This window comes from Thalassophryne amazonica, chromosome 2 (assembly GCF_902500255.1).
Source record: "Thalassophryne amazonica chromosome 2, fThaAma1.1, whole genome shotgun sequence".
NCBI lineage: Eukaryota > Metazoa > Chordata > Actinopteri > Batrachoidiformes > Batrachoididae > Thalassophryne > Thalassophryne amazonica.
The window spans coordinates 94,073,675-94,099,204 of record NC_047104.1 but is presented as its reverse complement, the minus strand read 5'-3'; the positions used below and the strand labels follow the sequence as shown (position 1 = coordinate 94,099,204).

The 25,530-nt window shown below is 40.9% G+C and overlaps 1 protein-coding gene across 1 annotated transcript in view; it reads right to left on the bottom strand.

Annotated features, from left to right (window-relative positions):
* Positions 1–4,852: 4,852 nt before the first annotated feature.
* LOC117527266 (aspartate aminotransferase, mitochondrial-like) overlaps positions 4,853–25,530 on the bottom strand; it is a 44,227-nt gene continuing 23,549 nt past the window's right edge. Inside the window, exons 2-10 of the mRNA XM_034189530.1 lie at positions 20,054–20,210; positions 19,657–19,785; positions 19,502–19,561; positions 19,257–19,418; positions 15,946–16,050; positions 15,621–15,771; positions 13,910–14,075; positions 6,955–7,105; positions 4,853–5,791 (exon numbers count right to left, since the gene is read on the bottom strand). Of these exons, the coding sequence (XP_034045421.1) occupies positions 5,669–5,791; positions 6,955–7,105; positions 13,910–14,075; positions 15,621–15,771; positions 15,946–16,050; positions 19,257–19,418; positions 19,502–19,561; positions 19,657–19,785; positions 20,054–20,210 (1,204 nt within the window). The 3' untranslated portion in view covers positions 4,853–5,668. The remainder of the gene's footprint in view (positions 5,792–6,954; positions 7,106–13,909; positions 14,076–15,620; positions 15,772–15,945; positions 16,051–19,256; positions 19,419–19,501; positions 19,562–19,656; positions 19,786–20,053; positions 20,211–25,530) is intronic.

Sequence of the window (25,530 nt, the reverse complement as noted above, 5' to 3'; positions counted from 1 at the left end):
ATGCAAACTTTTTAGGACAAGGGGTCTTAACTCTTGTGGTAGCACAAGTTGATATTGAGTTTGTGCACCGTCTTGCTTTGTGTGATAATGAACTCCATCTTTGAGAATTAGCTTGTTCCATTCTCTTAGCAATAAGACAAGCTCAGGAAGCTCATTTTTTGCAGTTGGTGGGGGCTTTTCTCCCAGCTCTATTTGATTGATTATTTCTCCAATGCTTGTGTCATTGTGTTGTTTTTCTGTCAGGTCAGACGTTGTGAAATGAGGAATGACTGGTAAGCCACCAAGTTCTTCTTCGTCCTCATAACTTTGGGGAACAGCTTGGGGATGATGAGCAAGAGACAGAACTAGAGAGCTATAGGCTGCAAACTCAGCTGGATTGTTCTCGGATGGCTGATGGACTAAGTGCTTTTCACAGATCACTCGGACTGCGCTCTGATCAACAAGGTTTTGGGTTTCAGGTAGGTGTCTTTGTGTGAACTGCTGTATTCTTTCCAACTCTTTTTTGGACAGCATATCATCAACCCATCTGCATCCTGATTTTGTTTTCCTGCCCTGTATTGCAGTTGGAAATCGAATGTCGACAGGGCTGCCAACCATCTATAACTTGTTGCATTTTGTAGTTTAAGTTTTGTGGTTTTAAGTATGCATGTTAAAGGATTGTTGTCGGTGATTACCATGAATGAGTGACCATAAAGGTAATCTTGAAAATTTTCCATGGCTATTCATTTTAAAGCAAGGAACTCTAACTTATGGGCAGAGTACTTTGCTTCACACTTTGACAAGCCTCGACTTGCAAAGGCAGTGACACGCTTTTGACCTTGCTGAGTTTGGTAAAGAGCAGCTCCTAACCCACAAGTGCTTGCGTCTGTATGCAAAGTATAAGAGAGCTTATGGGTCTGCAAAGCCAAGCACCGAAGCACTTGTCATTTTCAAAAATGATTGAGTTTAAAAGCTGTTTGACATTCCTCTGTCCATCGGGATCCAAAGAGGTCTTTTGGATTGTGGTATCAGGCTGTGTCAATTTTTGCGTTTGTCTTTTTCCACTAAGGTGGGTGTCCGCCACTGAGTTGGTTGAGAGGCTGCATGATCTTTGATTAATAGTAACTACAAAATCCAAGGAAAGTTCTGTTCTTTCAAGTTGCTTGATTCTGGCCATGTTTTGAGTGGTGTGATTTTATCAGGGTCTGTTCTGATACCATTCTGAGATGATGTGACCAAGGTATTTTACTGAGCTCGATTTTTGACTTTTCAGTGTTGGGTTTCAATGTTTGGTTGCTGGCTGGTTGAACACTTTGAATGGCATGAATTTCTGCAATCACTGTTTTTGGAGTGAGAGTAATAGTATGATTGGATTCATTCTTCACGATGACTGGAATGCTGTGAGTGAGTTTTGATGGCAGGGTTGCCAACCCATCTTTGACAAGAAGACCACCAGGTTAGTAAGTCATTTCTGGCGCTTCAACAGTCACCCATTTTCCAGCTTCCAATATTCTGCATGTCACAGACCCTTCCAAAACGTTTGTCTGTCCAGTTTCAAGAATTTCACAACTCACGCTCTTAAGTTTGACTTCACCTGAGTTTGAGTCACCCTGCCAACGCTTTTTCCTTGCTGCATGGGTTTTGAGAACGACTTTATACCCGTATGGCAGTGAGTGTCTGTCTTTGGGCTCTACAACCAGTCTGTATTGCTCATACAAGACGTCAAATGTGTTGGTCCAAATTAGCAGAAAAGAGAATAAAGCTGCCACCCTCTAGGGAATAAGGTGGCACCCTCTAGCTGCAACCTTATCGTGGTGGGGGAGTTTGCATACCCGGATGATCCTAGGAGCTATGTTGTTGGGGGCTTTGTGCTCCCTGTAGGGTCTCCCAAGGCAAACAGGTCCTAGGTGACGGGTCAGACTAAGAGCAGTTCAGAACCTCCATGACCAGTAAAAAATCAAGGTCTGAGACGTCGCCCGGTATAGCGGAGCCGGGGCCCCACCCTGGAGCCAGGCCTGGGGTTGGGGCGAGCGCACGAGCGCCTGGTCGTCGGGCCTTAGCCCATGGGGCCCTGTCGGGCTCAGCCCGAAAGAGCGACGTGGGCCCGCCCTCCTGTGGGTTCACCACCTGCAGAGAGAGCCATGGGGGTCAGGTGCAGAGAGGACTGGGTGGCGGTCGAGGCCGGGTGGCCCGGTCCATGCTCACAGCCCCTGGGTGTTGGGACGTGGAATGTCACCTCGCTGGGGGGGAAGGAGCCTGAGCTTGTGTTCTCATCAGCCGTTAAAATTTTCACTGAAAACCAGCTTAATTTTTCGAACCGTGCCCACTTCGATGTGTCTCACAGGTTTAGAAAATATTTGATCAAACAAAGCGCCAGTCTCTCAGCAACTTCTCAAAGGAATTCCGACGAGGGGCTGGACGACTCCTCCCACAAGGAGTGCTCACAGGCGAATGACGTCACCGACAGGCGTGGAAAAACTCACGCATGCGCACGAGGGTTCAAGCATGTCCGACATATACATGTCGGACCTATACTTTATTGACAGCCCTCGTACATTTACAGAGTAACTTTCACAGAAGAAAAAAAACAGAAAACTCTGAGAAAAGCGGTATTCCTTAAACAAAACTCACCAAATTGTTAAAAACCAGAGTACACTCCTCCTCCGTACAGGCCAGGTTTTACGTTTTCACCAAACTTTAGTAGTTTTCTGAGTGTTTTTGATAGCAAACTGCTGCTCTCTCTCTACTGGCTGCGGGTGCACTGGGCCTCTCCAGGTGGGGGAGGGGCACCAATTAAGGGTTGCAGGGGGCTGGAGCCTATCCCAAGTCATTGGGCATGATTCGGAGTACACCCCTGACAGGACGCCAGTCTATTGCAGGGCCACATACAAACAAACCTATTCATTCCATTGCTTTTTCAAAATTTATTTTAAAGAATTACTTCCTTACTGTGCAGTGAAAACGGTCATGGTAGTTGTATGTTGAAGTTGAGATGCCCTTGAGCTAGAATCTGATGAGAAATTTAGCAGCATGTTTTATGCCCTTTAGAAGGCAGCAGAAATCAGATCCTGTAAACGTCATGTAGAAAACCCCCATCTTTCTGTAGACAGCGCCATCTGGCGATGTTAACACACTGAGATCAAAATATGAACAGTGTGAGTGTATATTCAGTGCATCCAAAAAGTATTCTCTGGGGTTCACTTTCTCCACATTTTGTTGTTATAGCTAGCCTTATTCCAAGATGGAGTAAATTAATTTTTCCCTCAAAATTCTAATAAATTTGCAAAAATCTTAAAAACAAAAATAATCATTACCTATTGTGTGTAGAATTTTGAGGGACAAATTTTTTTTATCCATTTTGGAATAAGGCTGTAACATAAAATGTGAAAAAAGTTAAGTGCTGTGAATACTTTCCAGATGCACTCTATCCATCAATATATACATATATATTATGTGTGTGTGCACTATGGTTTTTTTCCCCATTCGTTAGAAAATCCATAAGCGGCATAACGTAACCATAATTGTATTTAGCTTTTTTTTTTTAAATCACAGACGTCTGATAATTCTAAGCATAGGATGCTACTAAACTGTTTATAGTAAGTGGATTTAGCGCACTGTATTGACATCACCCAAAGATATGCAGTTTCCTCATATCTGTTTCTCGGCGCATTCAGAGTTATCAAAATGATCATGACAGGTGATCACACAGCGTGATTAGTATAGTTATAGAGTGCCGTTGCTACAAAGGTGTCTAGAAATGGTGCCAGGCATTACTCCGGGAAATAAAGGTTCTGGAACTGGATCTCTGACACTTATAAACACATTGGACATTCTGTGGTCATTACCAGGCCAGAGTCAGGAAGCTCATTCATACTTTACGTAGTACGATGATCACTTTTACAACTGGACTTCTAATTTTTGCCTGATCCCTAAACTTAGGACTGAATATTGAATAATTTTAGCATCAAAGTCATCGATTTTGGTAATTTTCAAATTACAAAAGCTACTAGAATTAGTGAACAGAAGAACAACTGAAGGCAGGGTGGAAGGATTATAACCTCCAATGATGCTAGTTTTGCACTCAACAGAACAAAAAATATGGAAGCGGTGGAAGGTGTTTGTACTGAACAGTCACTCAGCCCAAAGCAGACGAACAGATGAGGTGTGCTGTTAATTTTGTGGCAAAATACATAAAAACAAAAGGCAAAGTTTTGGCAAGAAATGCAAGAAGTGTGTGAACACACCGGTTAATATAGTGTGGAGACATGTATCATGACCACTGCATATCTCAAAGCCAGACTCACAACTGGAGTGACCAGAGAAAGTGCTGGTGATGGATAACAAGCCCAGGTTATGTCTGCTTGGTACATCAAGATCTGAAACCCAGAAATACATTACACAGACTGAAGCTTCAAGTCATGGACCAGAATGACGAGACATCCTTAACTGGGTAAGAAGGCTGTCAGACATGAAGAAAATCCTGCTCTTTTCATGACAAAAAGACAGGAGAAACCAAATGTTTGGACATTTTCCAAATTTGAAGGTTTTTCTTAAAGTGTAAGAAAAAATAATCTGCACCTACAGAGGTCTCCTGCCTGCTTGTGATATGCTTTGTGGATGCCTGTGCCCTTATTACCAATAATTGTGAAGACAAAAGTGACCGCGATGTTCTAGTGAGTTGACCTTTGTAAGTCATCCCACAGACACATGGATGCTCCAACTCTGACTCAAAGTCGAAGGTTTGTGTTGAAGGGGAAGCAACTCAAAAAGCAAATGAATGTTGGAAAAATAACTTCAGACACAAATCTTTCATAAAAATCATTCAACGGTAAAAACATTTTCAAGCAAATTTTTAGAAATACAAGATTGGATCTTAAACTTTAATGGTTTATTGTTTGTATAGTAAAGTACATGACGAGATCCACTGTTGTATGACAGAATGCAAAACACTGAGGGTAAGTGCCAAGTTTTAAGAAATGTGAATCAAAGGGATTCATCCCTACATCAAATGCCTTTAAAACGTTACAATCATAATGAGTAGATTCATACATAGAATCATGTCATCAAAACGTAGACCTTCAATGAGTGATTACCACAACAAGTTAGCCTGATGGTAACAGTGCCTGAAAATAATTGTCTGCTAATGCGATCAAGCCCAACGATGAAACACTGCAGCCTCATCTTGAAACAGTAGTCTCTCACTGCTTATAAAGTGCTCCAAGAACACAAAACATTCTTTTTCCATTAGGCTTTTACAGAACAGCTCTTAACTCACAGTTAAAACCACTGCTTGGGATTAACATTAACTCAATGTTGGTTCTTTTAATGTTTCATAGTAATCAAGTTGACAGCAGATAATCTGTGAACCTTCATTAAAAAATACAAACGCACAGCCAGCAACACTTTAATCCACATAAATTAAGATGAGCCTATCAGACAAAACTTTTTTTTTTTCTTTTAAACTTGGCATGGGGGCATGATCATCTCCACCCCCAGGAATAAACTGTATGTCTTCTTGGGAATAGATGCCATCAAAGCTGACATTAAATCCAGCAACAGCCAATTTTAAGTCAATATAGTTAGTCTATCTGTCCGTCGGACGGACGGACCGATGGACTGACACAGTATGAGGTGTCAATTCTTCAACATCTCTACTTTGAATCTGTCAGTCTTCCAAAAAGGATCCAGTCTACTTTGAGACTGCATGAATAGCATGTGCCAGGTATCCCACATTTCCAGATGACACGCCCGCCATGGAAATTCTGCCATCCTTTGTCATATACACAGAAAACTCTTTTGTCAGGTGCTCCACCTACAGAAAACACAATACAGTAAATAAGCATAAGCACTCAAAGTGCACCTGTGACAATATTGCAAGTGCCACAAAATACAGGAAATCAGAAAAGTGCTTTGTATAAACTGTCCATGTCTTGCATTTCACACCTGTTTTAAGTCTCAGGTTTTCCCAACACATCTATGTGGATTAATGTGCTTTGTGATTATGGTTTCTACAGCAGGATGCACCCCCCCACAACTATATCTTGCGATGCATCAATCAATCAATCAATCAATCAATTTTTTTTTATATAGCGCCAAATCACAACAAACAGTTGCCCCAAGGCGCTTTATATTGTAAGGCAAGGCCATACAATAATTACAGAAAAACCCCAACGGTCAAAACGACCCCCTGTGAGCAAGCACTTGGCTACAGTGGGAAGGAAAAACTCCCTTTTAACAGGAAGAAACCTCCAGCAGAACCAGGCTCAGGGAGGGGCAGTCTTCTGCTGGGACTGGTTGGGGCTGAGGGAGAGAACCAGGAAAAAGACATGCTGTGGAGGGGAGCAGAGATCGATCACTAATGATTAAATGCAGAGTGGTGCATACAGAGCAAAAAGAGAAAGAAACAGTGCATCATGGGAACCCCCCAGCAGTCTACGTCTATAGCAGCATAACTAAGGGATGGTTCAGGGTCACCTGATCCAGCCCTAACTATAAGCTTTAGCAAAAAGGAAAGTTTTAAGCCTAATCTTAAAAGTAGAGAGGGTGTCTGTCTCCCTGATCTGAATTGGGAGCTGGTTCCACAGGAGAGGAGCCTGAAAGCTGAAGGCTCTGCCTCCCATTCTACTCTTACAAACCCTAGGAACTACAAGTAAGCCTGCAGTCTGAGAGCGAAGCGCTCTATTGGGGTGATATGGTACTACGAGGTCCCTAAGATAAGATGGGACCTGATTATTCAAAACCTTATAAGTAAGAAGAAGAATTTTAAATTCTATTCTAGAATTAACAGGAAGCCAATGAAGAGAGGCCAATATGGGTGAGATATGCTCTCTCCTTCTAGGATGCATGTCCAGTATGATGATAAATTAACATGAGTAACATTGGACTGCTCTTACAAATGCTTAAATCCAGACAGATTGAACAAGTCCAGCATGAGCCAAATGTTAAGTTTTTGGTCAAACTCTATAAAACCATTACCTGCTCTGGCTTGAGGCCCGTGAAACAGAACATCCCTATTTGGTCAATGACATGTTGCCAGTTGTGGGTGGAACCCTCCTTTTTCAGACCGGCCGCCAGCTGCTCCCTCATCTTAATGATCCGGTTGGCCATGCCGCTGACCTCCTCCAGCCTGGGTAAGAAGAAAGGACAAATCAAGGCATACATTTTGGAACTTAGCTCTGTTTGGTGCTGTGATGTATAGAGTATAAAAGGGCCACTGCTTCACACCAGTGTGTGGTGCTGTGCGCATGCCGCTGACTGTCCAGGGGTGTCAACAAGTAAACCAGATGTAACGCAGTTCAATCAGGTTGTCTGCTTGGCTTCCTTAAACTTCAGCATATTGATGCTATGCATGTGAGTAATTCTTCTGTTACAAGACTAATGAGTCACAACAAGCTAGCGACAAGGATGACTGAATGATTATAGACCCACTGTTGTTGCAAGATGGAGACGGCGAAGCTGATGGAGAAGCGGAGCAGGAAATGGCAGAGCTCATCTGTCAGAGGCCTTTGATGAAGCCACGGAACAATGGCCGACGTATGCCGAGAGGTTTGAGCATTTTATTGCCGCTGATGAAGTTTCAGCTGCGAAGAAAGTGTCAGCATTTTTGACCGTTATCGGACCAAAGACATACGCCTTGTTGCACAGCTTGTTAGTATCGGACCAACCAGGAAGTGCACCATATGATGTTTTTAGGAAAATATTAAGTGAGCATTTCTCTCCAGAACCCATCATAATTGTGGAGAGGTTTTTTTCTCATAAACATAACCAGGAAGAGGGGAAGAATGTCACACAATATGTGGCTGTGTTAAAGAAACTGTCTGAACATTGTGATTTTGGCAAATATCTGCAAGATCCTTTGCGTGACAGATGTGTGTGGTTTGACTAATGAGAATATTCAGAGAGTTACTAACTGATGAAGCATTAATGTTCCAGCGTGCTGTAAACACAGCATTGGCGATGGACAGTGTTGTAATGTAACAAAGTAGAAAAACCTTGTTACTGTACTTAAGTAGAACTTGACGCACCTGTACTTTAGTTCATTATTTACATTTCTGGCAACTTTTTTTTTCCCCCCTCAATTTATTTTCATTTATATAGCGCCAAATCACAGCAGAGTTGCCTCAAGGTGGTTCACACAAGGTCTAACCTTGCTAACCTCCAAAGCAACAGTGGTAAGGAAAAACTCCCTCTGAGGAAGAAACCTCAGAGAGAGTTTTTGGCACAACTGTGTAGCTATAAATGATTGTTCTGTTTCACAAGAGCCTGGCAGTTGTGTTTAACAGAAAAGTGTGTGTGGGTCTTCCAGGAAAAAGACTGTGCATCAGCAACTTTATTTACAGCTATTTCTGTCCACCTGTTGCTCACTCATCCCGTCACCAACACCAACTGCTCGGCCAGAGGCGGATCCAGCCTTTCATAGGGGCTGAGGGCCCCTCCTGGTTTCTCCAGACACCACACTGGCTTTCTTTTTGTGGCACCATTTCAGCCTCCACTCATTTTGGATTTTAGTTTTAGTACTCAATATTTTTACTTAAAGTACATTTTATATGAGAACTTTACTTTTGATACGCAAGTACAGTCAATGTCGAATACTTTGAGACTTTTACTCAAGTAATATTTTTCAAGGAGACTAACTTTTACCAAAGTAATTTTATGGTAAGATACCTTTACTCAAGCATCACTTTGAGGTACTTTATACGAGACTGGCGGTGGAAGCTGTTGCAAGAGAATCCCAGCAGTTGAAATTGCTCGGGGAGGTGCATGCAGTAGCTGTCTCTCCACCAGTAGAGGGAGAAAAATGCTTCAGATGTGGTAAATCAAATCACAGTGAAAAAGACTGCTTTTACATGAAACAACAGTGTCACAATTGTCATAGAACAGGTCACATAGCTAGTGAGTGTGTTCTCGGCCACAGGGCAGAATAACCCCTGACCTACTCCAGGTTTGGGGACAGTCTATCCCCTTCCCTGAGTCAGTTTAATGTGTTTTAGAATGTTGATTTTGACTTGTTAGTATTTTAAATATATTTATTTGTTAAAGTTGAAGAGTTATAATTTTTTGGGTGTTTTATATTGGGGTGTTTCAGTGTTGGGGAAGTTTAAACATGTTTAGTCATTTAACGGTTGTATTAAAGTTTGGTTATTTTAAATGTTAACTTGTATTTTAAAAGTTGTATTCAGTTGAACAGAAGGAAGGTATTGTGATGTATTAAAGAGCCACTACTCCTCCACACCAGTGTGTGGTGCTGTGCGCATGCCGCTGACTGTCCAGGTGTGTCAACAAATAAACCAGTTGCAATGCAGTTCAGGTCGTCCCTTTGGCTTCCTTAAACTTTAGCATATTGATGCTAAGCATGCGAGTAATTCTTCTGTTGCAAGACGAAAGCATGGTCACACGGCACTAATGAAGGACACCGAAGTCAACAAATCTGGACTTGCGTTGACTTTCAGAGAAATAATTTAACCGTCGTCCAGCTTAATTTCTGTAGCTGGCGCGTCATCAGAATTTTCAAACTGTTGAAAAATGTGAATGAATCCTGACAACAACCTCAATTCATCTGTATTCCATTTTCCTTGTAGCTGGTGCATCATCAGAATTTTCAAACTGTTGAAAAATGTGAATGAATCCTGATGACAACCTCAATTCATCTGTATTACGTTTTGCTGTTGACGGTTTCTCATCATTAGCGTAGTTCCCGTACAGTCAGCGTTCCGTTTGATTGTTGGCCAACCTCCCAAGTTTGATGTCTTGCACGAACATTGACGAAATCTGAACGGCTCAATAACTAAAGATCCAACGAGCTGAACGTGATTTGTCCTTGTGTGGGACGAAAAACGTTTTCATACAGAAACAATAACAGCTCAAATGTTTGATCAACTATAACTATTTACGCACATTGCAGCCGTCTCTGGCTGCAACGTGCATGTACACATTGTTGTAGTGAAGACAAACCTGCTGTCAAGACAACACAGGCATTGTAAAAACTAGAGGTGCACCGATCGATCGGGCAGCGATCATTATCGGCTGATCACGCCTTGATCGGCAAAATGTGCCGATCAAAAGGACCGATCACAACAGTGCAGGCAGTAGCGCAGGGAGCGCTTGGTCCTGTCATGACACGCTTTCCTCTGTGACGTAAACTCATTTTGACTTCTGATATGAGCTGGACGGACAAGGAGAGCAGTCGCCATCATCTAATATAGTCCATGTCCGTCCAGCTCATATCAGAAGTCAAAATGAGTCAAATGGCTCTGAGAGATCTAAATAGACTGCTGTGTAATGAATGGAACCACACTGCCATCTAGTGGATATCCACTGTGCGTGAGTGTGTATTTGTGAATCAGTAGGCATTTGTGGATCTGTGGATTTCGCAAAAAGAATGTCTCAAAATTACGTCACAGAGGAAAGCGATGAATGCATGTAATTGGTGATTCACAAATGCTGAAACTCTATTCACAAATGCAATTTCCAGTTTTACAAGTGTAATTTTTTTTTTTTTTTTTTTTTTTACAAATTAAGTTTTATATTTGCAAATACAACATTATTTGCAAAGACCAATTTACAAGTTACAAATATGAAATTTGCATTTGTGGATATCTGAACACATTTGCAAATCAATGATTATTTGTAGATCACCCTGTGTGCATTTACAAATATTGAGACAATTTTAACCCCACAGAATCAGGGCTGTATTTTACATTCTCAACGTATTCTCTGTAGGCTGTAACCTGAGCAACATGAAACATGGAAAAAAAAAAGCTTGCTGGTAGAACAAAGTCAGTGTAATAAAACAAAAGTTGGCAGTTTATTCTAGTGTCTTTATTTGAATGCATGTTTTTTGTTTTCATCATTAAGTTTTAATGCAAAAATAGTCCTATACATTAGACCTATATTCTTATTTTGGGCATGATCCAAATATGTACTTGATCGGTATCGGCCTTGATCGGTATCGGCAGATCAAAATTTCAGTGATCGGCCTAAAAAATCCTGAACGGTGCACCTCTAGTAAAAACCAACACACAAGCTACAGCAACTTTACAGTGGGTGTCAAAATCGGCATGTTTTGTTTATTTCAGTTTCACGACAGTATATTATTTTAAAGTACCACAATTCGCCCCATTGAGATATCCCATAATCCCTTGCGCACCAGAGAGTTGATGCAGTCAAAATAACACTGAGAAACTACATGACGACAATTGTAAATGAACATTATAAGACCAAAATAGGCAAACTTTTATGCCTTTCATAACATTTTTAAGAGACTGCTGCATGAGAGCCTGAAAACTTGCTCATACAAATACGAGGTCTATTAGAAAAGTATCCGACCTTATTATTTTTTTAAAAAACCATATGGATTTGAATCACGTGTGATTACATCAGCCAAGCTTGAACCCTCGTGGGCATGCGAGAGTTTTTCCACGCCTGTCGGTGACGTCATTCACCTGTGAGCACGCCTTGTGGGAGGAGTGGTCCAGCCCCCTCGTTGGATTTTCATTGTCTGAGAAGTTGCTGAGAGACTGGAGCTGTGCTTCATCAAAATTTTTTCATAAACTGTGAGGCACATCCGAGTGGACACCATTCGAGAAATTAAGCTGGTTTTCGGTTACAATTTTAAACAGATTTTAACGAGATTTTGGATTGTTTTTATCGCTGTAAGGACTTCCCACGGAGCGGGACGTCGCGCAGCGCGCCGAGGCAACGTCGTCATCCTGTTTCAAGCTGAAAACCTCCAAATTTAAGCCTCTGTTGACCCAGGACATTGTGAGAGAACAGAGAACTTTCAGAAGAGGTCGGAATCAGCAGTTTATCCGGACATTCCACTGTTAAAGGAGATTTTTTTTTAATGCAAGACGTGCGGACGGATTGGTGCGTCGGCTCGCAGCCGGCGCGGCGTGCCCGCCACAGGAAAAACACCTCCGCTGGAAGCCTTAAGGACAAGTTGGAACATGCCCTGCTGTTAAACAATTTCTCAGATACTCAACTGTAAGCCACCAAAAGCCGCCTGGATTTTACAAATGGTTATCAACACGGAGGTGTTTTTCCTGTGGCAGTCCGTCCGCACGTCTCATTAAAAAAAAATCTCCTTTAACAGTGGAATGTCCGGATAAACTGCTGATTCCGACCTCTTCTGAAAGTTCTCTGTTCTCTCACGATGTCCTGGGTCAACAGAGGCTTAAATTTGGAGGTTTTCAGCTTGAAACAGGGTGACGACGTCGCCTCGGAGCGCTGCGCGGCATCCCGCTCTGTGGGAAGTCCTTACAGCGATAGAAACAATCCAAAATCTCTCATCAGCCATTAAAATTTTCACCGAAAACCAGCTGAATTTCTCGAATGGTGTCCACTCGGATGTGCCTCACAGTTTTTAAAAAAATTTTGATAGCACAGCGCCAGTCTCTCAGCAACTTCTCAGACAATGAAAATCCGACGAGGGGGCTGGACCACTCCTCCCACAAGGCGTGCTCACAGGCGAATGACGTCACCGACAGGCGTGGAAAAACTCACGCATGCGCACGAAGGTTCAAGCTTGGCTGACGTAAAAACATGAATCAAATCCATACAGTTTTTTAAAAAAATAAAACGGTCGGTTTCTTTTCTAATAGACCTCGTATTCCAAATATTCCATGTCTGCTACGTTTAACCTGCGTGGAACTTCATAAATGCAAACCGAATTTCAAATATTTTATACATATTATTCTGGAACAAACAGTGCTGTAAAGGACAATAAGCAAGATGTTAAAGAACAAATTTCAGTTTCCCCCAGAAAGATATGAACATGAAGCGATCACAGTTCACAGTGATTCCCCGCCCACTGTAAATAATGGTGAAACAACCTGAGATTCTCACAGGTTTACATAAAACAAACAACAACATGTAAAAACCCAGATCATATATTCAGGAGAGTTTAAGGCACAATATACAAAATTATATTTAATTAAATATTTAAATTATAATTTTTAACACATTAATACTTCATTTAATCATACTTGTTATGTTAGAATCATTCTTAGACATTACTTTTAACACATTAATTCTTCAGTTGATCATACTTGTCATTTTAGAATCATCTTTAGACATATTCCATCGTCTTCACCACTGAGTTCATTCCGTGGGCCTCCCCATTTGTAATGGAAAAGTCCGGTATGACCTCACTTACTTCGGGAAAGTACCAAACACTGTTCAGTTTAATCCAACAGCATGTATATTAATCCCATGGCGCGTACTATATTCCAAGATGAAAACAAGCTGAAAGCAAGCTTAAAGTCATCTTTCCTGACAAGTTTTATGTTGGGATGACGTTAATACTGATGTTCGTGTGCAGTGGTTACTTTGCAGCCTGATCAGACAGTCTCAATGCAAACTTTCTGAAATTTTTCAACATTTAAAACCTCAATACCACACACAAATTAGTTGGTCTATCATACTTCCATTCAGCAGATGGCAGTGTTCTCTGCATTTTGATTGGGGGGGAGGAGGAAGTGATGACAGCAGGTCATTTGAATTTTCCCAAAATGCATTTCAGCATGTCTGTTTAACGTCAAACCTTCAGAATTTGTGTACTACTTTAAAACTAAAACATACTGCTGATATTTTCACTTTGTAAAATTGAAAAAGGTGACGTTAATTTCGATATCTCGTCTGGAATTAGGTTGTTTAAAATTAGCCATGAGTCAAAACTGCCTTGCTGTGCATGACTCCGTGTAACACGCCTGCAAGACTGTACAGCTGTGAAAATTATCTTTACTAAAAATTAGCGGTTTAGCTTTTAGCTGTAACTTCCGCCAAATTTTTTAGGGGTTTGTCGGTTTAGCTTTATCAAACTTAATTTTTCAGTTAGCAGATTAACTGTTATCAAAGCTAGCTTTTTGGTTAGCTGTGCCCACCACTGGTGACCACACACTTCAAACAAGGCAATGAATTCATCAGGACGTACCACAGCATGCGCAGGTCTGGTGTGTTAAGAATAGTTGCTGCAATTCTGGCACCATTCATTGGAGGGTTGGAATACATGGGCCTGATGAGGATCTTCAACTGAGACTCCACACGTTTTGCCTCGTCTGCATTATTACATACAACAGTGAGTCCTCCCACACGCTCACCTGTGAAAGTTAGTGAGAAACAAAATAAAAACAAAGAGTACACATTACTTCCTTTTCAGACATTTTAGTAATCAGAATCAATTAGTCTTCTGAAGCACATATTTTAAAAATGTCAGTGGGGGAGGGGGGTAGCTGCAAGACACCACATACTGCTAAATACTGAATAACTTCCTGGATTTCCATTCTGCTACAATTGGCCATTTTGGCTTCTATAATTTTACAGCCTCAATTTATGAACCAGTTAGAGTGTAAACAGAAGAACGGCTGGCTGTGAATCCCTTCAAAATAAGGCTAATAATAATAATAATAATAATAATAATGTGCCCTATAGTTGCCTGTAAGCAACTATATGCACTAGGGAGAAGTAAATTTCTACCTAATATGATTTCTATAACACTACAGAACATGCTCCAAATCAGTGATTGTCATGTCGTCAACTTTAAAGCTGCGTTTACACATAACAGCAAGTCACAAATGCCACGAAGTATACATTCTTGGCCACTGTTCACGTATATGATGATTCGGAGCAGAGGCGTCAGGTGTCCTCAGGAACTGCTGCAACCAGTTACCACGCATTACGATTAATGGCACATGTTGCTGGAGAATTATCAGGAACCATTACGCACGGTCAAGAATAATGTTCCACGTTGTTGCATGCAACCGCGCATAACAGTGCATCGTTAAGTTCTCTCACATTGTGAATGAGGCGAATTGTCTCCACACACACCCCCATATTCAGCCAACCGTCAGTTGCTGAACAATTAAGATCGCTCCAGTTTGCTCCTCAAAATCCACAGAAGAACTTTGTGACTGCATGCTTAGTTGGACTCTGTGCCATGGAGTTGCGCAGAAAGGAGGAGGAGATGAGAGAGCCAAATGTGTGGCTCCACGTGGCTCTTTTCTTGCTCGTTTTCCCAAACATCAGGCACATGCAGCAGGCGATACACCTGCAGGAGCACGCTGAGGAGCACTGGAAAGAGACTTCCTCTTTTGGCATACTGCAGCAACGAAACTGAATGCGGTACAGTAGGGTTTAATTCTGTGCACGTCAGAGAAGAGGTCGCAACACTCAGTTGCAACCTCCACGACATGATGCAAAATGAGGGTGATGCATGACATTTGTGGAAGATTTTTTGACAGCCAAAAACATGCTCCATGAAAAATCACAAATATTACACACCAACATGCACTATTAAGAGACCTATTCAGATGCGCTACGTCATGTTAATGTCAGGAAAGTGCCAAGAATGAGGCAAATATGACATTCGTAACCCGTCCTGCCTATGTATGAATGCAGCATTCAGTCATTATAATGTAATGTGTGAACATCATTCCAGTTATTCTGATGTCTCAAGGTTTTAACTTAAGAGATTTGGAAATGCTAGTGACACTGTGCGCGCCGTTTCACTTTCCATTTCATCAGTGATTTTGTCCGAACTGTCAAGGGAAGAGGGAGGAAACAGCTACAGTCTTTTGACAAACTTCTACATTTATTTTAGGAATCTAGCATACAGTGGAAATGAGAAGGACTTCACTGAAACTGACCATAAAGACCCATGTTCTTTGCAAAAGACTGGGAGAGAAGGATGTTGTGGCCCTGTTCAATGAAGTAGCGCACAGCCCAGGCATCACGATCAATGTCTCCACTGGCAAAGCCCTGATAAGCCATGTCAAAGAAGACAAGGAGGTTCCTTTTCTGAGAAGTGAGAAAAACAGAGGAAACTTACAGAAAGAAAACCAATCAAAAAAACAAGTGTGCATTAACATTTCAGGTACCAGAAAATACAGCTGTGGCTTTTGAACAGTCAAAGTCATTAAAGGCAATCTACAGTAATGTAACAACAGCAATTTCAAAGTGATGTCAACTCACTTTTGCAATGTTAGCAATCTCCTTCCACTGCTCAGGCCTGGGGTCCACACCAGTGGGGTTGTGGGCACAAGCATGTAATAAGATCACACTCTGCTCTGGGATTTTCTGCAATAAAAAAAACCCCAAGGCCATACACAAAGCTGTTTTAAAAGAAATAGATTTTTAATTAGTCAACTACGAGAACAATGCACATTTTTGTTTTCAACTCAAGACATTTTGCACAGCTGCACGTCACTTAACTACACTCAACAAAAATATAAACGCAACACTTTTGGTTTTGCTCCCATTTTGTATGAGGAACTCAAAGATCTAAAACTTTTTCCACATACACAATATCACCATTTTCTTCAAATACTGTTGACAAACCAGTCTAAATCTGTGATAGTGAGCACTTCTCCTTTGCTGAGATAATCCATCCCACCTCACAGGTGTGCCATACCAAGATGCTGATTAGACACCATGATTAGAGCACAGGTGTGCCTTAGACTGTCCACAATAAAAGGCCACTCTGAAAGGTGCAGTTTTGTTTTATTGGGGGGGGGGGGGGGGGGGGGGATACCAGTCAGTATCTGGTGTGACCACCATTTGCCTCATGCAGTGCAACACATCTCCTTCGCATAGAGTTGATCAGGTTGTCAATTGTGGCCTGTGGAATGTTGGTCCACTCCTCTTCAATGGCTGTGTGAAGTTGCTGGATATTGGCAGGAACTGGTACACGCTGTCGTATACGCCGGTCCAGAGCATCCCAAACATGCTCAATGGGTGACATGTCTGGTGAGTATGCCGGCCATGCAAGAACTGGGACATTTTCAGCTTCCAAGAATTGTGTACAGATCCTTGCATCATGGGGCCGTGCATTATCCTGCTGCAACATGAGGTGATGTTCTTGGATGTATGGCACAACAATGGGCCTCAGGATCTCGTCACGGTATCTCTGTGCATTCAAAATGCCATCAATAAAATGCACCTGTGTTCTTCGTCCATAACAGACGCCTGCCCATACCATAACCCCACCGCCACCATGGGCCACTCGATCCACAACATTGACATCAGAAAACCGCTCATCCACACGACACCACACACGCTGTCTGCTATCTGCCCTGGACAGTGTGAACCGGGATTCATCCGTGAAGAGAACACCTCTCCAACATGCCAAACGGCAGCGAATGTGAGCATTTGCCCACTCAAGTCGGTTACGACGAACTGGAGTCAGGTCGAGACCCCGATGAGGACGATGAGCATGTAGATGAGCTTCACTGAGACGGTTTCTGACAGTTTGTGCAGAAATTCTTTGGTTATGAAAACCGATTGTTTCAGCAGCTGTCCGAGTGGCTGGTCTCAGACGATCTTGGAGGTGAACATGCTGGATGTGGAGGTCCTGGGCTGGTGTGGTTACACGTGGTCTGTGGTTGTGAGGCTGGTTGGATGTACTGCCAAATTATCTGAAACGCCTTTGGAGACGGCTTATGGTAGAGAAATGAACATTCAATACACGAGCAACAGCTCTGGTCGACATTCCTGCTGTCAGCATGCCAACTGCACGCTCCCTCAAATCTTGCGACATCTGTGGCATTGTGCTGTGTGATAAAACTGCACCTTTCAGAGTGGCCTTTTATTGTGGGCAGTCTAAGGCACACCTGTGCACTAATCATGGTGTCTAATCAGCATCTTGATATGGCACACCTGTGAGGTGGGATGGATTATCTCAGCAAAGGAGAAGTGCTCACTATCACAGATTTAGACTGGTTTGTGAACAATATTTGAGGGAAATGGTGATGTGTATGTGGAAAAAGTTTTAGATCTTTGAGTTCATCTCATACAAAATGGGAGCAAAACCAAAAGTGTTGCGTTTATATTTTTGTTGAGTGTATAACAATTAAAAGAAACCACACTGGCTGGTGGCCAACTGCTCCAACATTAGGCCACTATTTTTCTACAGCTCAGCATTTTTCACTGCATGGAAACATAATAATCTGGTTTATAATAGCCAAGTGCCCTCTGTGTGCATGTATGGCTTCTATCACAGAGAAACTGGGTAATGCTACATTTGCCATTTGGTAGGCTTATGTATTTTGGGTCAAGGATGAACGCTGCACAACAAAGTTGATCGGACTAATATTTTTGGAGAAATTAGGGAAATTAGCTAAGAATGGTGAACAATGGACATTGCACCATGGGAGTCTGAAGTTTTAAATGTTCTTATTGTGGTTCATGTTAGTTTAACAGTGTTGGTAGTGTTATTGATTTATTGTGTTTTTTGCAGTTCAATTGGTTTAGCATCATGTTGCTGTTACCATGAATGAGAAGTGTAGTACATTTGATGTCTTTCGCCACCGTTTAAGTTTGTGAAAATAAAAGCACCTGCTTGGAGCAAGAAGCCCTGGTTTGGTTTTCGTTCTTCCGCGCAGCTTGCCACAAAATACTAAAAGCGAAGTGGGGTCTGTGTACATGTATGGGTGTGTGCATATAACTTCAATCACAGACAAACTGGGGAGAGCTGACATTTGGGTCAAGGATGAATGCTGCCAAAACGGAACATTGATAGGACTAATATTTTTGGAGAAACTACAAACATTAGTTAATAACACTGAACCATAGACTTATGGACTCACATGCCATTCCAGCAGGGGGTGGGTAATCTATATATTAAAAGCAAAGGTGGCTCTGTGTATGTGTATGCTTGAATTTATTTAGTAAGTTCAATGTAAGTACATAATATAATTGTAAATACGTTAAAATACATGGATGACACAAGAAAGTGAAAACACTTATTTCCATTGTGGTCCTTTTTAAAATCAAATGACAAAATGGAAGTAATAATAAAACAATAACAATAATGTGTGTATATGATAACAAGAACCAAAACAAATGATTAATACATTTAGACAGTAAATTAGCAAAAAAAACAAAACATTTTTGCATAATCAACAGCAAATTAAAGGGCCGAGTTCTTCCTCTAAAAACTGTTGAGATCTAAGGTTCTAAAAACATTCTGGACTCGCATGCCATTCCAACTCATTACAGAAACTGTGCTTAATTTATGACCACCCTTGAAAAATGTCAGCTACCTATTTTATAAACACTACCCAATCTAGAGCCCATGGATCCCCATGGGCAACGTGCTAGTATAATAATTATTATTCTTTGTCAGTGCGCAACATCTCATTTCTCAGGGAAAAACAAAATGAACTACACTTGTAAATGATCATGCAAAAGTAGCAAATTTTTTGGTAAAGTCATGTTGAAGAAACAATTCTCTCCTTTATTCTCCATGTAGACGTATCATACATTATCAGTCACTCATATCTTACAGAGATGTCGTCGAGAGCTCCATTGTAGTCAAATCCACAGGTAGAGGGGTCGTAGTAACGGTAAGCTTTGAGCTGCATGCCCGCATCTCTGAAGATGGGGGTATGGTTACCCCAGGATGGCATAGGCAGGTAGACATCACGTGGACCTCCATGGAATTTAGACTGTACCAAAGAGGAACAAAAGCACATAAGTTATCCACATATATCTAAATATTAATGCAACTTCACAAGTGACAGGACCTCACCAAAAAGTTGGCTCCAACACGCAGAGATCCAGTTCCAGAGATGGTCTGGACAGTGACACTCTGTTGGGAGGTGAGATATGCAGTTAAGAATTTGAAAATCTGTTACAGCTAATGCCAACTTTGTTTAGTGTCATGTAGCCAACAGCCCAACATACTCTGCTGCTCTTCAAGACCTCATTCTCAGGACCAAGAGCAAGCTGGGAACAGGCTTTGTTAAATTCCCCCAGACCACCAATGGGAAGGTACTCTTTATCCAGCTGTTTGGCTGCAATCATGGCCTCTGCCTGTAAAGAATGTGAAAAACATTAAAAAAAAACAAACAAAAAAACATTTTGCTGACGACTCATTTGCTCAAACACTCTGCACACACCCTTTTGCTTACTGATACAGATTTAATTATATGCATTTCACACCAAAGTACTGGTGCACTGCATGAACATGATGATGAGAAAAACCCTGAGCAATCTGGCCATGTTCAGAAAGTTATTTGGATGTGACATACATCTTTAAAAAGCACAGTCTGAATTCAGATAGTGATGAGATAGTTTGTACCTTTCGGACACAGCTGAGAACAAAGGGCTTGCCCTGGTCATCCCTGTAGGCTCCAACGCCCAGGTTCATTTTTTTGGGGTTGGAGTCCCTTTTGAAGGCCTCTGTCACCCCCAGAATTGGATCAGGGGGTCCCATTTGCACTCCACCCCACCATGAGCTACAAGGATACAGAGACAGATTAATATTTATGTGGATGAATCAAAATTGGGTTTAAATTACATTCTTATTCACTTCTATAAATGGGAAACGCAATCACACAGATTTTTCCATCCAGTGCCGACATCAGCATTTCTGGGATACTGACAGCTTAAGTGTTATGCAAAACGAAGCACAACGTTTTTCACATCAATATCTGACTTCTACCAGCATGTTAAATATTTATCATATTTTAATTCACATGAATATTTCACAATGCACATACAGAAGAAACCATAAAATGCAGATTTAGCAGGCTAACATATGTTTGCATTAGGGCTGAAATGATTAATCGAGTAACAAATAATTTGATTACAAAAAACGTTCGAGGCAAAGATTTCACAGACTGCCTGGGCTTATGGTTTGGCAAAGCTCCAAAACTCTTATTGTGAAAAAATAAATAGTTAGCCGGGAAAACAAAGAGAAAAACACACCATAAACTTAAAAATCTGCATGATGGCACAGTGACATTGTGCCATTGCTTAGGGAGAGCCCTGCCACTACTGATATTGTTTAAAAACACAGAAGCACTTTTTATCCGATTACTCGATAAAATCGATAGAATCCTCAATTCCAAATCTATTTGATAGCTGCAGCCTTTGTTTGTATAGAGACACTTTGAAGTAAATTCATCCCAAAGACAGTTTGATTTGTGAGAAATAACGTCAACTGAAAGAATTCCATCAAAAACATGATATAACAATATCAAAGACTTACCGGGAATGTTATCGTTTCTGTAAATGATCATGATTAAAAAAGTCGGTTCAGCCTTTTGGCCCTTTTTGTTGAACCAACGCCATTTGAATTTATTCATCATGAACTTTAAAATCATCTCCCTGCAGCAGAATGTTTCATCCATTTTTGTCATTTCAACAAGACACGGAGTTCACGGTAAAATCTGTAACAGTGCCTCATTCCCTGCTGTGTGGGGCAAGTGTTGCTAATCATGTAACTTGTACACAATTCATTTACTAGCAACTAGACCCACTGATTTAAAAAAAAAAAAAAAAAAAAAAAACTATTTGCAGACTTTAGACAGACCTGAGCAGACTCAAGGACATTTACGGGCGATTCTTTAACTACGGGCACTATTGGCCTTGTAAATGTAATTTCCACCACACCATTGCCTTACAATACAAAGCGCCTTGGGGCAACTGTTTGTTGTGATTTGGTGCTATATACATGTGCTCTGATGTCACTGTTTATCTCCATAGAAACTACCCAAACAATCTTTCATACAAACTGCTTAAAGGGACATTACAGTGTTGTGGTGGAAATTATGGCAATAGTGTGGGACAACTACATTTTGTTTAAAAAAAAAAATCACAACAGTTGTATGACATTGAATACCCCAATTATGTTTTGATTATTTTACTGATATTTTATTCAGAGATATTTTAAAACATTAGAAAAAAAAGTTTCTTTACCATTCATTTTTATCATCATAGACTACTACAACAAATTTCTTAACACACTTTCATTGTAAAGGTAATTATAAAAGTGTGAAATTTCCCATTTTTTTTCTGTTTTTCATACAATATGATCAAAGGACATAATAAGTGCCCGTAGTCTAAGAATCACCCTTACAGAGTTGTCCTGAAGCCACTCTTTTGACTAGGGTTGGCTAGCAAGTCTTGGCTAGAGTTAGGTATCAAAAACCAGTTCTTTTCAAGAATCGAAATGATTCGATCCAGTGACATCAATAACCTTTTTGCTTATCTTTTCCCTTATCGGTCCTTCAGAGTGGCCGTTGTTTTTGAGGGTGTTCATCAGGAAGATGATCACTTCTCTACACTGACTGCAGACCCGCACGGTATGCAGTCAACTGCTTCTGCAGTGGCTCTGCTTGGAGCAACGAAGCAGTGCTGTGACTCGCTGCTTCGTTGGTTCTCTGCTTCGCTGGTTTTCAGAAGCAGCAAGTCCGCTTCTTAGCCCCTCTTAAAGCCATTTAAAGATGTCAATTGTGAGTCACTTTTGTGTGGATTAAAGACACTATCTGGGACTCTTGTCTTCTTGTGGGCAAGAAACGAGAATCCTCCTCTGTACCGTATGCAAAAATAAATGCAAATATGAGGTCTGCCTTGTCGGATAATTATGAATTTGATGGTTATGCACAAAATAATATTTAATAAAATAAAAAAAAAGGACAACTAATATCATGAAGAGCTCTGAAGACAAACATACAGGTCAAGAAAATATTTATGACAGATATTTAAGAGCTGCAATTTTAAAAACAAAGGTGCAATTGGAGCACTAGGTTTCGAAAAAGTAGCTATTCGAACAATTTTTTTCTGTAAAATAAAAATTGTTTATATAAGTTGCAAAGGTACGTCCCCATACAATATTGCAATAAGTTAAATAAAGATAAACTAAACTGTAATATACAGCGGTCCCTCATTTATCGCAGGAGTTACATTCTAAAAGTAACCCGCAATACACGAAACCCGCGAAGTATTAGTATTAGCATTAGTTTTTACAATTATTATACAACCCCTGGCAATAATTATGGAATCACTGGCCTCGGAGGATGTTCATTCAATTGTTTAATTTTGTAGAAAAAAAAGCAGATCACAGACATGACACAAAACTAAAGTCATTTCAAATGGCAACTTTCTGGCTTTAAGAAACACTATAAGAAATCAAGAAAAAAAAATTGTGGCAGTCAGTAACGGTTAATTTTTTAGACGAAGCAGAGGGAAAAAAATATGTACTCACTCAATTCTGAGGAATAAATTATGGAATCACCCTGTAAATTTTCATCCCCAAAACTAACACCTGCATCAAATCAGATCTGCTCGTTAGTCTGCATCTAAAAAGGAGTGATCACATCTTGGAGAGCTGTTGCACCAAGTGGACTGACATGAATCATGGCTCCAACACGAGAGATGTCAATTGAAACAAAGGAGAGGATTATCAAACTCTTAAAAGAGGGTAAATCATCACGCAATGTTGCAAAAGATGTTGGTTGTTCACAGTCAGCTGTGTCTAAACTCTGGACCAAATACAAACAACATGGGAAGGTTGTTAAAGGCAAACATACTGGTAGACCAAGGAAGACATCAAAGCATCAAGACAGAAAACTTAAAGCAGTATGCCTCAAAAATCGAAAATGCACAACAAAACAAATGAGGAACAAATGGGAGGAAACTGGAGGAAACTGGAGTCAACGTCTGTGACCGAACTGTCAGAAACCGCCTAAAGGAAATGGGATTTACATACAAAAAAGCTAAACGAAAGCCATCATTAACACTTAAACAGAAAAAAACAAGGTTACAATGGGCTAAGGAAAAGCAATCATGGACTGTGGATGACTGGATGAAAGTCATATTCAGTGATGAATCTTGAACCTGCATTGGGCAAGGTGATGATGCTGGAACTTTTGTTTGGTGCCGTTCCAATGAGATTTATAAAGATGACTGCCTGAAGAGAACATGTAAATTTCCACAGTCATTGATGATATGGGGCTGCATGTCAGGTAAAGGCACTGGGGAGATGGCTGTCATTACATCATCAATAAATGCACAAGTTTACGTTGATATTTTTGGACACTTTTCTTATCCCATCAATTGAAAGGATGTTTGGGGATGATGAAATCATTTTTCAAGATGATAATGCATCTTGCCATAGAGCAAAAACTGTGAAAACATTGCAAAAAGACACACAGGGTCAATGTCATGGCCTGCAAATAGTCCGGATCTTAATCCAATTGAAAATCTTTGGTGGAAGTTGAAGAAAATGGTCCATGACAAGGCTCCAACCTGCAAAGCTGATCTGGCAACAGCAATCAGAGAAAGTTGGAGCCAGATTGATGAGTACCGTTTGTCACTCATTAAGTCCATGCCTCAGAGACTACAAGCTGTTATAAAAGCCATAGGTGGTGCAACAAAATACTAGTGATGTGTTGGAGCGTTTTTTTTTTTGTTTGTTTTTCATGATTCCATAATTTTTTCCTCAGAATTGAGTGATTCCATATTTTTTCCTCTCTGCTTGGTCTAAAAAAGTAACCGTTACTGACTGCCACAATTTTTTTCTTGATTTCTTATAGTGTTTCTTAAAGCCAGAAAGTTGCCATTTGAAATGACTTTAGTTTTGTGTCATGTCTGTGATCTGCTTTTTTTCTACAAAATTAAACAACTGAATGAACATCCTCCAAGGCCGGTGATTCCATAATTTTTGCCAGGGGTTGTAGATGTTTTAAGGCTGTAAAACCCCTCACTACACACTTTATACACTTTTCTCAAACAAGCATTAACATTTTCTCACTTTTCTCTCCTGTGTAAACACTCTTTTCTTCTGGGCAAGAAGATTATAAACAGACACACGCAGAACACAATGCGTGTGCTCTCCCTTTGCTCACTGCCTCCGGGGGTACCGATGCGGGACCCGCAAAGAATCCAAGTCATGGCCGCGGAGCTCTGCGGCTGTGGTTACCGAGACTATGGAGCGGCGCTGTGGATTTATCCACAAGACGTTTATCCTTGCGGGCTGCCGGAGTGCTCCGCATCAAAACAGCGAGCGTAGTCTCTGGACCTGTTGCCAGAGTTGGCCGCAGCTCCGCACAGCAGAGAGGGGGGCAGTGTGACTGGCCCGCTGCTGCGTTTACCGAGCCCGCAGACTCAGTAAGCGCATCGGAGGCAGTGAGAGCAATCGCGGTGATGCCGAGTGGTGCCGCGACCGGCATGCCTGATAAGGATGCAGAACACAATGCGCTGTATAAAAAAAAAAAAAAAAAAAAAGCATGCAAAATTGCACACACAAAAAAAAAAAAATCCGCAAAACTGCAAGGCTGCTTAAGGTGAACAGTGTTATAGCGAAGGACCACTGTAATGTTAAGACATTTGTAACGTACTAAATATCTTATTTTGCGTATGATTCCCATCGACTTAGGTTTTTTTTTTTTTTTTTTTTTTTTTTTTTTTTTTTTTACAAACATGTTCAATATGTTCGTTCCAACACAATTTGTCACCTATCCATACACCCAAAAAAAACGTACAAGAGACCCTTGATATTTCTTCGTTGTCTATGTAAATTTTAAATTTGATCACGATTACATTTTTATTGCCAGCAAATAACAAAATTAGACTTTTTTATATTTAATGATAATTTATTAACTTTAAACCACATTGAATAATTCAAGAGATCATTGTTTAAACTTTTAACCAAACCACCTATATCTTTGCTGGAAATAAAAAGGTAAGTGTCATCAGCATACAATAGGAATTTTGCAGTAGAAACGGATGCAAAATCATTGACACACACACACACACACACACACACACAGA